General features: G+C 37.2%; 1 protein-coding gene across 1 annotated transcript in view; it reads left to right on the top strand.

Annotated features, from left to right (window-relative positions):
* Window positions 1-16,907, top strand: part of LGR5 (leucine rich repeat containing G protein-coupled receptor 5) — a 90,316-nt gene that overhangs the window by 66,573 nt on the left and 6,836 nt on the right. The window contains exons 6-15 of the mRNA XM_032107285.1: window positions 213-284; window positions 2,655-2,723; window positions 4,975-5,046; window positions 5,863-5,934; window positions 6,042-6,110; window positions 6,243-6,314; window positions 9,226-9,291; window positions 9,488-9,559; window positions 10,434-10,505; window positions 12,397-12,522. Coding sequence (XP_031963176.1) covers window positions 213-284; window positions 2,655-2,723; window positions 4,975-5,046; window positions 5,863-5,934; window positions 6,042-6,110; window positions 6,243-6,314; window positions 9,226-9,291; window positions 9,488-9,559; window positions 10,434-10,505; window positions 12,397-12,522 — 762 coding nt within the window. The remainder of the gene's footprint in view (window positions 1-212; window positions 285-2,654; window positions 2,724-4,974; window positions 5,047-5,862; window positions 5,935-6,041; window positions 6,111-6,242; window positions 6,315-9,225; window positions 9,292-9,487; window positions 9,560-10,433; window positions 10,506-12,396; window positions 12,523-16,907) is intronic.

The following is a 16,907-nucleotide window of genomic DNA, read 5'->3' as shown; positions in this document are numbered from 1 at the left end:
TGTGAAACCAAATCGAAGGGTGGAGAGGTATTGGGAGAAAGGGTGGAGGGTGGTAGAGGTGCCTTCTATACATGCTCTTGCAAAAGCATGATTGCATATAATCAATGCATGCCTGAAAATAAGTTTCTTTTGATTTAACCATCAAAATGTTTTGCTTTAGTCCACTTTGTGCAGTGTGCTTTCCTGACTGCGTACTTAATGTTCCCCTGCAGACATCTCCATAACAATAGAATCTATTCCCTGGGAAAGAAATGCTTTGATGGGCTCCACAGCCTAGAGACATTGTGAGTTGACCTCTTATTTGTTTCTTCTTTTTTAGAGTGTTTTCATTAATATTCTGAAAGAATAAAAATAGCCCAAAAGCCAAATGCAGGGTTTGGCTTGCCTAATCGCTACAGGATCTAAGTGATAGTTCACAATGACTCTATGTAGTAAATCCTATTTTTGACTATAAAATTAGTTTGCCTTTTTAATAAGCATTGTCAATTGATAAATTGTTTGAAAGACAGTTTTCAACTGTGTTGAGCATTGAAAAAGAAGTGACTATTCATGAACTTATGATTGCCTAGCTTAGTACTATTTGTCTTGTTCAATCAATAAAGCAAATAGCGAGATTGGGAAATTGTCACAGTGAAAAGCTTTAACATTAAGAAACTCTTATCATAGAGGAGAGTTATAAAATTAGATGGGTTTATTTTTTTATACCTGGAAAAAGCAAAAGTTCTAGGTAGTCAAATTATGCATGTGCTTTACAAGTGAGAGAAGAGAAATGTTTCAGTTGTATACAAGTTTTTGTCTTTAGAGAGCTCTGATAAAGAATAGCGCTGGTAAAGACTGAAACTTCCTCAAGTTTTTGCTGTAATTCTTTTTAGACCAATTCAGAATTTCTTGAGTTTTCTAGCAAAAAATATTCTCCATAAAATGCCGAACAGGAACGCAGTGTTGATGGTTAGCAGAAAGTATTTTGCTACAGTTAGTCAAATACAGATGTTGTCTGCTAGAGTCACCCACAGACCCCAGAAATGATACAGGGACAGTAAAACTTTGCGTGTGCTTCCCCCAGCACCTGCTGCAGTCAGCTGCATCATTTCTAGAGATTTTGGATGTTTTACCCAACCAGGACAGAGGTTAAAAACCCAGTTATGAGAAAAAAATAGTTTCAGACATGGATATTGCTAGTCTAAAAGTGACTATTTGCTTTCTCATCCACAAACCTGTGTACTGAGCACTTTCATCTTTTATTAAGATCAGGAAGCAAGAAGGTTTGGGCTTCTTGGGTTTTTTTATCCCCGGTTTTGATTGCATTGATCCCTTGCCACTGAATTGCAATTTTACAGTTTGGACTTTTAGCAGTCTGTGAGTTGAGGGGAAGTCCCTTAGTGTAGCACCGGAAAGGGGGACAGGAAAGGAAGAAGGAAAATTTAATGGTTTGGTTTGTTTATTTAAGTGATATTCACATGGCACTTGGTCACAAATGGGGAAAAACAGAACAATGGAATAAATAATTGCAAGCCCAGTCCCAGCCACCTGGCATGAGCAAGATGAAAATACAGAGGACAGTCACAAACCTGGGAATGAATGTAGGTGCAGCCACTTCCCTGCAACAGGACAGTGTAGCACTTGCCTCAAGCACAGTAATTGCATAATGTATAGAGCAGTTCCCAGATAGTCTCAAGATAATCTGAAGAGATCTTGGTGTAAATGACGGACGCCAGCTTTAACATCATTTGTTTGCATTGAGGCGTAGGTCTGGAAATCACATATCACTGGAGGGCAAAACCAAACCGTACATGCCTGTAATCTCTTCTTGTCAATAAGCAGGAGAGATTTACAAGCAGGAAGGAAAGCCTTGTTGAGTTCAGACAGCAGTTTCCTGCCTGCATTACTTCAGCCTGATACTATTTCAATTTCAATCTATTGTAAACTGTGGCTTGGGTTTTGCCTGTTTAAAAAGACTTTTGCACCAGTTTTTCAGACTGTTTTCCTCACAAAGCATTGCCAGAGAGCACCACAGTAAACTGGCATACCTCAGTTTTAGTTTCAGCCATCTCCTAAATGCTAAAGGATACACATGTCATGCTGAGGGCAGAAGTAGGATTATAATCCATTCAGCCTACCAGAATAAAATCTAATTTCTGCTGCAGGATGAGCACTTGTTAAAGCAGAGGTCACTACCTTTTTACAATTCGTGTGGTTAGAAGTATTCTCTTGACTATTGACAAGTCTTAAAATTAACAATTCAGTTAGAAATCTTTATAGAGAGATGTATTAGGCATGTAAAGCACAGCTCACCAAAGTAATTGAATATTCTTTTGAAAGACTTTTTCCCTATTAATACTTTAATGTAATGAAAAGTTTGGGCAATTTATAAAACAGAAAATCCCTTAGTAGTACTTGAATTCACGTACATTGTCTTTATTACAGAATAGCTAAAATGTGACTAAAAATAGAATGCTGATAAAAAACAGGAATGATAATGTGCTCTAAAATAAAGGTTTTTGGAAAATATCCATACGCTTTTGAGGATTTCCTGTCTTTTTGCTGTATGTATTTACTCAATGCACAGAAGATGGTAGTTCATTACAAATGCCAACAATGCTATGTTATCTGTTATGCAGTGCATAACCGAAATAATAAAATTTATTTTTATGCAGAGATTTAAATTACAACGGTCTGGACGAGTTCCCCACTGCTATCAGGACACTAACAAACCTAAAAGAACTGTAAGTACAGAGCTCATATTAGGAAGAAGGATGTTTTGTCTAGTATGTGATTTTTTTTTTTTAATGCTGGTGATTTTATCAGCAATCCTTAAAAACTGATATCCTAGGGAAAACTAATAAACATGCCAACATACATAAAAAATAATTTTCAATGTTCAACTTAGACCATTCAAGTTCTGACAACTTTTATTTTTATACTGCCTTGTGCAGCAGGTTTTTTCCAGGCACTTCCTCTTTGGAATTCAATAAATAATAAACACAATTAATTCACTTTTAGTGCCAAACATAACAGTTAGATTTTGCAAACAATCCAATAGTCTTCTAGCTAAGAAGGCATGGCATCCTTATTAAACCAGTCCGTCAGGTTTAATTAAATTTTACTAACTTCCCTCCCTCATTTTCATTAAATTAAAGCAATTTCTTTTCAATATGTATAGTCACTTCTTTGTAATGTTGTGAATAAAACACTTTTGTATGCGCAGGTATAGTGTGCATTAAGAAAATCAACAATTAAATGAAATTAATCAAATTTATTTTGAAAAACAGTTGAGTTATTAAAAATTAAAAGTAGTTAAATCATATTTATACATCATACACATAATGTATACATCAATGCATGTTTTCAGAATTCTTTCCATTTGACTAATTTACCAAGTTAGTGGTACTATCAGCATAGATTTTTGACAAAAATAAGTAATCACATACTAGTTGGACACGGTTGTACTCCTGCTACATCACAAACTGATGTAAAAACCGATTTTAAGTAGCTACCTGAGATTTTTTCCAGAGCAGGGACCCCTGGCCACTGTGGACTCCTGCTCAGCACCTCCAGTGTTGCCAGAATGCAGCTCTGGAAGCGGCAGCGGGACTGTGAGTCTCTCAGCCCAAACGTTCTCAACTGCTGTTTGTGCCATAAAGTAATTGATGTGAAATCCAGTGACCTCAAGGGATTGCCTTTTCGATGACCTCTGGAGTCAGTAGCCACAAATGGATAACTCAGTTTGCGGCAAATGCGCTTGGTCCAGCAAAGTGCCTGATGTGCCTGAGGTTGCATGCTGGCCCCCACAGGATTTCACCTCCAAGGACCAAACTGTTCCACCCAAGCTCCTATGTGCAAGAAACATTTGGGGGCTGAAATTGCAACCTGACATCCCAAATCCAGCACAGATCATGAAACCATGTGGTTCCGTGCTTTGTGTGGGCCCTGGGAGCTGATCTTGTAAGGATGGGATGTCTTCCACAGATCCACGTGGGAGCCCAGCCCCACAGAGGCTCAGCTCATTGCAGGGTCACCTTAGTAAGGGTGTTTCTGGGTGGGACCTCATGTCTCTCTCAGAGTTTCTGCCTGGGCTGAAAACACAAACTGCGACCTTTTTGTCCACAGATAGTAGCAGATATTGCTCTCTGAGCTAGTCATGGCATTTCCTTGTTTTCTGCCTTGCAAGGAATCCCATTCAAAACCAATCAGTTTGCTGGTTCTACATGAGATGCTGTTACTGCTTAGAGTCTGCATCTACATCTTGTTACTGCATGCAAAGCAAGTAGGGATGTAAAGCCTTGCTCTGTAGCTCAATGCCTAAACAAGTAAAACCAATAATGTGGGACCTGTTCAAGTAATGGCCAAGCGTGCTTGCATCAGTGAACAATTGGAGGCTTAGTAATGCATAAATTTAATCTGGGAGGCATTCTTCATACCCGACTGAACTAATGGGAGTTTCCCACACAAATCATCATTGTTCTTTTGAAATCTTAGTTGTTCCTTTTGTTTTTCACAGTGGAGAATTACTCATATGATTGAAATCCAGTAATTAATGATGAGACAAAGATTTGGCTTCCTATCCAGCAAGCACAACTACATTTTGTTTGTGTCCGCATTTAAAATATCTCAACAAGAAGGTGGTTGTGCAGGGATCAACATTACAATATGGTGTATAAATAATTTACTTGATAAACTTGGGCCATCCAGCAAAAGAAGTAGTTGCAGTTTAACAAGCACAGGGGGAAATATATTGTTAGCTACTTAATTATTAATATCTAACTATTAATGTTATTAGCTCATGTACATGTGTATATTTACATTATATCTATATACATACATGCATATACTCTGAATTTTAAAATGCCATTTTGAAATTTGCTTCTTCTGAATGGTTTTGTTCATTTAGAAAAGTGCAGAATTTCAGCAATTTTGCTGCTTTTCTTCTTCTCTTTTCTTTTTTCCTTACCGTATGATCAATTTTTTCTTTTGTAGGGGATTTCATAGCAATAACATCAAGTCAATACCTGAGCGTGCTTTTGTGGGTAATCCATCACTTATTACAATGTAAGTGATAAGAATATTTTCAATGACTCTTTGTATTAGAGAACATGGAACTAAGTATCATATTTGCAGCTAATTGTCAAATAGCTTCTCTTGTGAGTACACTTTGTAGCACCATGCAAGCATACAAGCTCATATCTTTCCAGCTTCATGGAAAGAATGGCAGTTTGCGTGCCCTGTTTAAGGGAAACAAGTAGTGGTCTCTGGCTCTGACCTTTTATTCAAATGGTTTCTTCTAAATCTCTTAGCATTACTGGCCATGTAAAAGCTGGTAAAAATTGCTCTTGGTGGACTCTGGACTGAATTCCAATCATCTTACATGAAAATGCACTTAATGGACAACTTCAAATTAAGAAATTGCAAAATAAGTGTGAGAAAAATAATGACTCATCTCGAGTAATATTCTATGAGCAAAAGCAGCATGACTTCAAAAGGGCAAAGGAACCTCTTCCTAATAGGGGAAGTAGTGACTTCTTCATGTGCTATCCTTAAATTTGTCTCAGATCATAGGAAAATTCTGCGTATGTGAATTTCTATCTTTGCAAACCTGTGAGGAAGAGGGAATATTTTGTTGACTACCTTCTGGCTTTAAAACAGGAAGACAGTGACTACTTGAATATTCAAAATGTGAAATGTGGCAGGTGAATATAGATTAGAGGATGAGAAAAGCCCAGAAGTTCACCTCTGCTACAACCAGAGGGACAGAGTCTGTGATTCATCACAGAGAGTTTACTCATTTGTTTATAGTATAACAATATAATATATTTAGAATCTTTTAAAATATTTTTCATTAAATGTTTTTTTATCCTCTTTTTTCAGACATTTTTATGATAACCCTATCCAGCTCGTTGGAAAATCTGCTTTTCAACACTTACCAGAACTAAGAACTCTGTATGTGTTTATTTTTTTATTTTAGTTGTCTTTTTATATTGCAATAGTAGAGTTGTCCCACACATCCATCACCATAATTTTATTGAAATTTTTTTTTTTAATTCTAGGACCTTAAATGGTGCTTCACAGTTAACAGAGTTTCCTGATCTGACAGGGACTACAAGTCTGGAGAGTTTGTAAGTGCTAGAAATGTATTTTTGATTTGTTTTATTTCCTTCTATGCTGACTTATTGTAAAAAAAGTCCTAAAATTTTTTTTTGTTTTTCAATCTTTAAAAAGTTCTTTTTTTTCATAAATTCTTTCAACAGGACACTCACAGGAGCACAGATCACCTCTCTCCCCAAATCAGCTTGTGACCAGTTGCCTAATCTCCAAGTGCTGTACGTTTCAGTAAGATTATTAACATGACATTAATGCAATAGATTAATAGACAAATGAAACTATTATGATTTCAAAATTACCTGATTACTGCTATTTCTGTGTATCACATTACTTCCTAGGAATTCAGCTCAGGGAGCTGGCCGCTGCGTTATTTAAAAACTTTACAACCCACTAGCAATCAGGATTTCCCATACATTGTTGAGAAAGATGATTACTTAGCGTATTTTTAGGAAAGGATAAAAAGGTTCTTGATTTTGTTTGAAAAAACACAGAACTACCTTATTTTCATGCATTCTGTCTCTCATACAGTACTTTGGGAATTTTTTTCTCACTAAGGCAAATAATTCATTGAAGTGAATAGAAAATATAACTAAGGACTGCAGTTATGAGTTATGCTCCTCTTTTAGTTTCTTTCCCAACCAGACATAAGTAGCTGACTGAAATTTTAATAAACTATTCCTTGACATAGTTGGGCATATTTGATATGCTAAATATACAATATTATTTTAACTTGGAAATTTCCTTGGAGTTTGCTTAATCACTAAGGAAAGTAATCATTGTGTCCACTTCTTTGAGAATGAGCCAAGAGCACTTTCCTCTATGTATTACATCACTAGGAATGTATTTGGTATTAATTCTCTGGCCAACATTGAAATAGCACTAATTACAATGCATTATATGAATACCAGAGTGAATGTCAAGAACATTTCCAGAAAAAATTAAGTTTTAGTTGATGGACTCAATATAATCATTTCCAGAGTGATAAAACACAGAGTCTGCTGCCAGAAGAAAGTCTACCCACAGAATTAAGTTTAAGTATGTCCTGTATCATTCAAAAACAATAAATAACCTCAAAACAGAGGACAAACAAATAATATAGCAATTAATAACTTACAGAGTTCATAGTAGAGTAGGACTGTGCATTGGAAATTCACATTTTTTATTTTTGAGTATTACCCTATATTATTACAGCTGATTCTTAAAAGATCAGGGAACTGATTTATCAGCAATTTCAAGTACTCAGGAGCTGCTCTTTCCCCATTGCTGCCAGATTGGAACAAGCCTGCCAAGTCCCATTTCGGTTTGCACATCAGTTTTGGCTGTGCCATGGAGGATAATGGTGCACTGAACCCACGAGTTGCTTGGAGACTGAGACCTTGCAGGGGGTCCCTGGCTCAGATGCACTCTCAAACACAACAAGTGCAAACACTGCTTTGAAAGGCAATGTGTGCATCCTACCCAGCCACCAACACTTCCAAGTGTGGATTAATGTACACAGAGGCTTCCTGGATGTGTGCACACCTGCAGTAAAGGTGTGTGTGAGAACACTGTCCCAGCAGTCCTCCAAAGACTGCCCTCAGCACAGCTGGGAATGCACCTCAACACAGGAAACAAAACCACATGCCCTCTGCTGCTGCCAAGAGCCTCATGTATTAAGAAAGTGGGGAAAAAAGACCTTAAAAATAAACAAGTAAAATATTTCCTGGCACTCTGACAGAAACTGAGGGGAGATTGCTCTCAAGTTCAGGGGTTTTTTCGGTGTGTGAGGAGGGAGTGTCAGTATGTACAACATTCAAGCTGGTAACATATTTTTAAGAAGACCTAAGTGATAAACCTGTGGATGACAGAATAGCCACTGTCTGCCAGACATACAAAACATCCTTTACCTTGGCCTGAAAGCTTCTACCTCACTTGAATCCTCCTCTGTAATGTCTGATTTGGACCACAGTGCTCCTTTTTTTGTACACAAAAAACCTCCCAAAACAGAACCATGTTGATGTTTGCCTTTGCACAGAGTAAAATCAGAGTAGAATACCTTAAAGACACACACAGTCATTACTTGCACTCCTTCCACAAATCATATATAAAATAGTCCAAATGCCCTTGTTGGAACAATAACAGTGAAAATACAGTTTTACCAAGGAATTAAATAGGTGGTTATGAACCAGTTTTAGAGAATTTGAGAAGTGAGAAGAATTTCAGAAGTGAAAAGTGATTACTCTTTCATGTGATAGTACTGGATAACTGTGAAAAAGGACATTTTTTCTAATTCTAGGCATAAGCTTTTTTTCTCTATTCTTTTCACAAGCGAATTTCCCATTTAGGTTTCCCTGAGCAACACACACACACACACACACATACACATATATATATATTGGATGAGACTCTTGGGTGGTGGGGGCTGGTGTTTGGTTCATTTTTTTTTTCCCTTCGGTTTCTGCAAATTGCCTGAGCTTGGTTTTGATTAGTTATATTATACTATAAATCAGTCCAGATGTTTCAGTTATTCTGTAATTTGTTGTGTTTTGGCTCAAGTCTTTTTAAGGTTTTTTTTGCCCCCATGTAGTGATTGATTTCAAAGTTAGTTCCAATATTTTTTCGACCATTTCCCTCAGTTCTAGGATGTAGCAGTCTAAGGATCAGAGGCAATACTGCTTAATTAAAAGTGTAGTGGGAAGCTGATTGTGATTCTTACCAGAAAAATACAGGATCTTCTCTGAAAAAATATGAGTATATATGCTTAGTAGATTATTTTAAATGGTTTAAATATTTATCAGAATGTAAACATTATAAATATGAAGTCTGTGATATAAATCCAGATGGCCAATATCATTACTGCAAAACACTCAGCAGAGCTCTACAATTCAGGCAGGAGATCTTCAGACAATGCAAGGAATTTGCAAATGTGGATATGGAGTTAATGTATTTTGCCTTTTCACCTCCTCTCTCCTCTTCAGTTAGAAATCAAAATGTGACAGATGAGAAATAAGTGAGTTTGTACACTTCTATTCTTCTGTGACTGTGGATAAAAACAAATTATTTTTAATTGACCATGAAAGTATACAATGAAAGCTATTTTTCTTTTAACATGCCTTTGATGTTAATCTGTTTGTTTCTCATATTATTCAGGGATCTGTCTTATAACCTGCTGGAAGATTTACCCTGTTTTACTGCATGTAAAAAACTCCAGAAAATGTAAGTGTCAAACCACCCAAAGAAGCTTAAAAAGAAGCATCTATGTGTGTTTGAGTATAATTAACTTGGTTATTGCTGGCTGATTTGACATACCCCAGATACACTTTACTGAAGTGGATCATGAACACAATCTAAAACACCTCAAAGTGCCCTCCAAGTATCTTTGAAACTGAGGAAATTCTTATTGCTGTTTCAGTGACTTGCATCACAATGAAATCGCTGAAATCAAAGCAGACACGTTTCGGCAGCTGGCTGCTCTTCGGTCTCTGTGAGTACCCCCTAGCAGACGTTCACACAGGTTCTCAAAAATATGGGGTATACAATGTCTGCTCGTGATGTACCCCAAAGGATCCTTATTTCAGTTTTTTCTCGCTATGATCTTTTGCCTGAGTTCATAACTGTGAAAGGAGAGCAAACATTGTGAAGTTTAGCATCTGCAGCAACGAATTAAAATATGTAAGCTTATAGCCATAAAAACTGTTACTTCTAAATGTTTCTAATGGAGGTGGAGAAAGTTACTGAGCCAGAGCTGGTATCTGTTGGAAGGTTCACGTTATAATCAGCTCTAGGGAGTGGGAAATCTTTTTACAGAGAACAGCATCTTAAGACATAGAGTCCAGTCACGTGCAGGTTTCCAGTTTTCACACAGACACATGCGCTAGAGGAGTAATTTTGTCAAGAAATTACTCATGGTTGTAACTTTTTGCAGAATTGAACCCATACATTTTTTTAAGAGTTGCTCTCAGTCTTTTTGACTTTTCAGAGGCGGTGAAAATTGAGATTAGGAAGTTAAGCCTATTGACCATGGTTTTGGTGTTCTTAGTCACATGAGAACATTTTAGAAGACTTAGTCCGTATAACCCACCCTTCTTTCTGCTGTCTTAAGAAGCAGTGAAGGAGATTGAAAAGCCTTGGGCTGTGGTGAGCATTAAGACATTTTAAGTTGTCAGTTTAATAGCACCACAACTGACTAACAATTAAAAAATGGAAAAAATACTTTGCACTGTGAGGTATGCAGGAGCTTATTGAAAATATTGGCATGTAATTAATACCTTTTTTATATTTAGGCCTCCTAATCAAGTGTTTGAAAACTTCCATATTCACTCAGTGGGTATGTAATTTTCTACTCACTTTTCTTGTAGGGATTTAGCTTGGAACAAAATTAAAATTATTCACCCCAATGCCTTCTCCTCTTTACCATCTCTGATCAAACTGTAAGTATTTGTATATCTTATACATTCAAATTTTTCCATTTTTCTTGCAAGAGTATACAAAAATCTAGTAACTTGGGTGCCCCATCAGAAATGAAGGGTTTCTCTGTTCTAATCATCTGGTCTCTTGAATCCATATCTAAATGTCTGCTTTCTTGTACTTCCCCAATTCATGTAGGTATTACAGCAAAGCTGCATCCAACACTGTGTAATGATTTGGGGTCCATGAAGATTATCAGTGCATCTGCCTCTTTTTATTCAATTTGTTAGCAGTTTAGTCTGTTTTAGCAGTGGGAAATATTTCCTGTTAGTTGTGTTTCAGGCCTCAGGAATTGGATTAAAAATTAAATAACTTTTTCCAGAATGCATCTTTATTTCATTGTTCCTCATTTGATGAAATAGTTTTCCTTCTTTAGTTAGTGCAGCCAGAGCAGTTAGTGGTCAAAACGTCAGCAGACATTTTTGCAGGCCTTGTTCACAAGCACTTCTCAGTGCTTAATTTTTTTCTTTCTTCCAACTGTCACTGTAATGCTTTTTTAATATGAATCCCTGAGGCATTGGCTGTATGGGGAAGATGTGAAAAGAAATTCCTCTGAAGTCATTGTGCTGTATGGTTGTCACAAAGATATGATACTGGGCATTTGCTCTCAGATAATTTGGTAGCTGCTAAAAAGCCTAAATTTGGAGAGGTATTCATTTCTGTTGATGTGCAAAGCTCTCTGAATGGTGCACTGACAAATGTCCACACAGACAATTTTGTCTATAATATCCCTTTTGGGGCCCTCCTGAGAGCTTACCTACCTTGTGAGGTGAGCAGTAAATTGTAGCTTTGGACAATAACATATGACAGTCAGAGAGGGTTAAAGAAAAAAGCTCTCAAACACACAGACAGTAACACGGTGTACCAGTGTTTCCTGAAATGCTAGTCTCTAACCTTGGTCTGACTCAATCATTTTTACCATTGCACCAGGACCTGAATTTCACCTTTGGTGTTTAATGGTGCTGTGTGCAAGACACACACTAAATCAGATAGGTAGAAGCCCAGTCCATCAACATACCTTATTTTATGCCTAGGCCTTAGATTTCAGTATATAGTCCAGACTTTGCTGTTCAGCCTCGGACATAAAAGCATTTCAACTGCATCAGACTCCACTTCTTTCTCCTTGACTGTTGACCATCTAGAATATTGCAGAGTAGATAATTTTGAGGAGGACTGAAAAGACTCATTGAATAAATGGGAGAGAGAGCGAGAGAGTGAGAGAGCGCAAAGTAGAAAACAGTACCTCTGGACTCCCCTTCTTTCACAGCTTTGCAATATCTCCTTGATCACTTACCACTTTTTCATTCACCTGTTTTACTTTCCTCAAGTTATGTATCTGTGTTCATCTGCTCTGTCTTCCCTCAGCCACTCAGACAAACCTCAGCTTGGAAATGTCATCTCCCTCTGCTCCAGCCCAGACCTGTCCTTTCCTGAAACGCACATCTTCCCCATACACCTGACCTGCTCTTTGGGGAGCTTTCAGGGCAGCCATGCCCTGTAGCATCCCACTAAACCTTTTAAATTGTGGGAAGCTGTTCTGGCTCCTTTGAGTTCAAACAGTCAAGTGAGAAGATTTTAAATTCACTTGCTGGTCTCAAAACTGGCAGTATGAATGGAGTCAAAATCTGGGAACAGAGTCCCAACCAACTGCTAGATGTTACTGTTAGCTTTCTGCTAGACATAAAGGTGAGTACTCCTGAGCAGTGCTGCAGCTTTGCTGCGTTCACTGGGCCTCTGTTTAATACAGGCATTTTTTATTGAGTTAGAAAACTTTAACCTGTTTTTTCAATGTGACACTTCTAGTGCTGAAAAAAAATGAAAACTGTAAGCTGATTTTTATTTGCTGTTACGCAGGGATGTGTCATCCAACCTTTTGTCGTCTTTTCCTGTGACTGGGCTACATGGTTTAACTCATTTAAAATTAACAGGAAATCATGCCCTACAAAGTTTGATAACATCTGAAAATTTTCCAGAACTCAAGTGAGTATATCATTAAAACTAATAAGCCACATTTGTGTTCATGTGCAATGGAAGGTGTGTCAGTGTGTAACGCATGTTACTTCGTACTGTCAGTCTTTGATCTGTGCCATTAAAAGTAAAGCAAATATGATAAAAATGATAGACTTCTTTTATTATGCTCACTTTCAACTGAAGAAACTGTGAAGGTTTTGAAATATTAACCCCAGTACTTGCTTAGTACGAGCCACATCTGCTTCCTGGTGATATGTTTCAAAAGCTGTTAAAACAATATCACTGGCAGCTTAGTGATATGTCCTTCTTCTACTGGACTGTGCTTACAGAACTCCCATTATATGTTATGAGAACACAGCAAATACAAGGGAAGAATATACTCCTGAAAGACCAAAAGATTTGACCTCTTTTGTTTGAACATGATTTTTCTGTAATCTTTTGATTAAGATTCAGATAATACTTTGCCAGTATTACTAACACATTTTGATACTAATAATTTCTGCGGGTCCTCTGCAATATGGGAAGGAAGCGTCCTCTAAAGATCATTTGCAGCTCTGCCAGTCACTGGGTGACCATGGCCCATGTGGGGATTGAACCCAAGACCTTGGCATTATTAGCACCATGCTATAACCAACTGAACTAATTTCAGGGTTACAGCAAAGAGGATTTTGTCTCTGACTTCAGGGTATTTGGGAGTGTCCCCTAACTCTCCTTTCATTTTTATATTTTAATTAGAGGATGCTAAGTGCAACATATATTTTATCACGTTTTACTGTAAAAAGTTTGGTATCAGAAAATATGAAACAACTAAACAGTGTGCACATAGTTACAAAATCACAGAGTGGTTGAGGTTGCAAGGGACCTTTGAGGCTGTCTTGTTCCAACCACCTGCTCAGGCAGGGGCACCTGGAGCCCGTTGCTCGGGACCACATCCAGACAGCTTTAGAGTATCTCCAAAGATGGAGAGTCCATCCTTATGATGTTTTCACTGGATTTGCCTTTTGCACTGGAAAAGGCCCAAGAGTCTTAGCAGGCAGACAGTTCAATATGTGACCAGTAATGACAAGGACTGGAGTGTTTGGAGTTGTCAATAAGGGAATGATGAATAGAAGTGTGGAGCTGATTAAAGCTCTGTGTACAGCACTGGAGGGATCCACCCTAGAACAATTCTGTGATGGCACGTTAATACAAACTGAGATAAGAGCTGCAAAAAATGGTACCAAGGTTAGGAAACAATGCCCTAAAAGTCTTAATAAACCCAAAATTGGTAGTTTGTCACAGAGGAGATTAGGCAATGACTTCATCAAGTGCAAGATAATGTTGCACTTTATGTTAACTATAATGTTAACATTCAAGGTACTAGTGGTCTCTTTTACATTAGAGATCTTGAGATAGGTCTCAGAGGCCAAGGAGCAAGTACCATAAAAATCATGATTGGTTGAGACTGGGCTTATATCATACTTTTTCTTCTCTCACTGGCTTTGCCCAAATGCTAAGACAGGTGACAATTCTAAAATAATTGAAGTTTCTTTAAAAGAATGTACACACAAGAAAATGGATTACTTCCAACCTGGCAAGTATGTAATGATGTATATACCATGACCTAGAGGCATAAGAGGTGCTGCAGTAATCCTAGAAAAATCCATTATTCAACTGAATTATGTATAACTAAGATTTTTTTAATTCTTTTCTCAAAATTATACTTTATATGAATTTCCCATCAGTAAAATGGTGTACATTGCTCAAATGAAAGTACAGTGTATTTCAGTGTAACAATTGTTAGCAAGGATGTGTCAAACTAACTTAATTCTTTTAAAAAATTTATTCAAAGTATGATTAATATATCTAGAGTCAATTACATCTGTAAGAACAAATTATATCCAGTCAGCAGAGAATAGAGTAAAATCCTGACCTACAGTCTGTGTGACTTTTACCGTAAATCAAAATGAGGTCAGGATTTCACAGGATCACTGCACAGGTAATGCACAAAGCACCAAACTTGAACAGAGATCTAAAACAAAATGAAATTTCACCCTTTGCAATTGTTGTAACTAGCCAATGGTTACATTAAAGACAAATTCCTGTATAAAAACTTGCTACTCATCTAAATTCATCAATACAGACACATCAAAGAGCTGAGCATCCCCTTACCCATCATCAGCAATAGCACTAGGACACTCTACAGAGCTGAGCCCAGCCTATTACAGCAAGCCTTGAGGAAGCAAAGTCAGGCTGCCAGCCACTCCTTCCTTCTTTATCTGATGCTTTGATTCAGCGCTGAAAAGAACTCAGTGCTTTGCTCCATTCATCATAACTGTGCCTTCCTGTTCACCATTAACTCCACACCTTTGTGAGGGAGGACACGACCTTGTGTTCTCTGCTGCTTAATCTAAAAACAGAAAAAAGAGGCACTCCTTGCTAGAGGAAAAAAATTATCAAGGATACAGATATCATTAGTAAGATAAGGAGTATATAAAAATAAAGTTTGCCAGTATTTCTAAGAGTTTAATTTGACAAAGTCCAAATCTAATCACCCACATCAAATAAGCACCAGCCATAAAAAGGACTGCCTTCAGCACTGTATGCCTGAGAGCTCCTTCTTTTTTTTTTTTTTTTTTTTTTTTTTGTGTTAAATGTAGCTTTTGCGACAAAAAGCTCCTCTGTCACCAAGATCTGATACTTATTAGCCACTTTGCAAAGTATGGTTTGTCCTTTGTGTTCTGGGTTGCAGCCACTGTGTGCAGTTGGGCTTTGCGCACAGATTAAGCAACATTTGTTAATTTAAGGATTATGTGTATATCCTAATAACACAGGCTAGGGGGAAAAACAAACAAAAACTGTTCAGATTTAAGAATGGATGCTAGAAATACCTACAGAGAGGATAAGAAATTGGAGTCTTGCTCTTTAAAGATCATTTAAAAGCCATGAATGTTTTTTGCTACATCGTCAAAGTAGTGGACCAGTACAATGTGGGACATCCACATTTCCAGTGTATGACAGACCAGCAGGTTGGTAGAAGCACAAGAGGGTCTGGAAATCTGTCATTATTGAGTACATAGAGCTGTTTGAATAACCAGAGAATAGAATATATTTCTGTTAGTCTCTTGTGCCTGAAATATCCATTAACAGTTCATTCCCCCAGCTATATCAATGTCCTTCCAAAGGTCTAAAGCCACAAGTTGCAGGGATTACCTCACAGAACTGTCAGTGTTACTTTTGATAATTTTTTTTGTTCCAAAAAAAGGAAATTTCTGTTTGGAGATTGGGATTGGGTTTATCCCAGATGATTAGCTATGGGTTAGTCTAGTAATCGGTGGGTTTAATAGTAGTTTATTTAAGAAGGGCTTCTGGGAAATGCATTCAAAAATGTTTAATCAAGATAATCTCATGTTAAAAGATGGAATGCAGATGAATGAGTTAGAAATTAAATATTTAAATCTGCTGGCCTGAGGTTGCTTGACAGTTAGATCTTGGTTATCTTGAACTTTTATTGAGCACCCTAAAAATTTTGTATTGGGTACAAGGGTACAGATTATTGTGGTTAATTTCCAACAGAAATGTAAGGGCATAGAATCTAAATGCCCCCAAATGCACTAATTTAAAAATCACTTTAGAACTTAACATTCCATTTGTTCCCCTTTGTACCAAGCTTTTGGCTAGTGCACAAGTTTAAAGTCTTGTTGGCACTGGGCCTGATTCAGCTTGGTTTCTCTGATTTCCTGGGGGTTAGAGGTTGCTTATTACACTCATTATGTTAATTTACATGATTAACCTGTTGAAAGTAATCTGATAGGAGGATCTAGTTCTACTTTATTCCTTTTAAGTTAACTCAGAATAACTTCTAATCACTTCTTTATCTTTGAACTTTTTGGTTTATTGGGCTTTCAGAATTAAGGTGAGTTGTTAGGTTTTACTATGTGCTATTGGTGAACTGTGCAAATTAAATCTCTCTGCTTCCGAAGCATAAAATATATCTATGGAATAGAAGTAGTCTGTAGAACTCAGATAGTAGTTCTTCTATGCTCCCCCAGAACTTGCACATTCCCAAAGGAATTAAATTTACAGCATACCAGAAATACGCAATTTTTTGACAACAGAAGCCTTCATAATGATTGGAACTCACTGACATATATTGTTATGTCAATGTTATGTTAGGAATAGCCATGATATTAAAAGAATTAAGAATTAGTATCCTGTGTCTTGCAATGATTGTTCTCATTTTTAAGACAATTAATAAAGTAAAACCTTTCTCTCAGTGACATCTATTTCACACACAGTGCCTGATTCACTTTTGGTGTAGAACACTGCTTTCTTGATCTTCTGCAAAGAAACAATCTCCTTTTTGCCATCTTACTGTGAAAAGAGTTGAATGTGGAAGGAGGTGAATAAAGCTT

Source organism: Corvus moneduloides, chromosome 4, assembly GCF_009650955.1.
Source record: "Corvus moneduloides isolate bCorMon1 chromosome 4, bCorMon1.pri, whole genome shotgun sequence".
Lineage (NCBI taxonomy): Eukaryota > Metazoa > Chordata > Aves > Passeriformes > Corvidae > Corvus > Corvus moneduloides.
The sequence above is the reverse complement of the archived record's forward strand: the minus strand, read 5'-3'. Positions and strand labels throughout refer to the sequence as shown.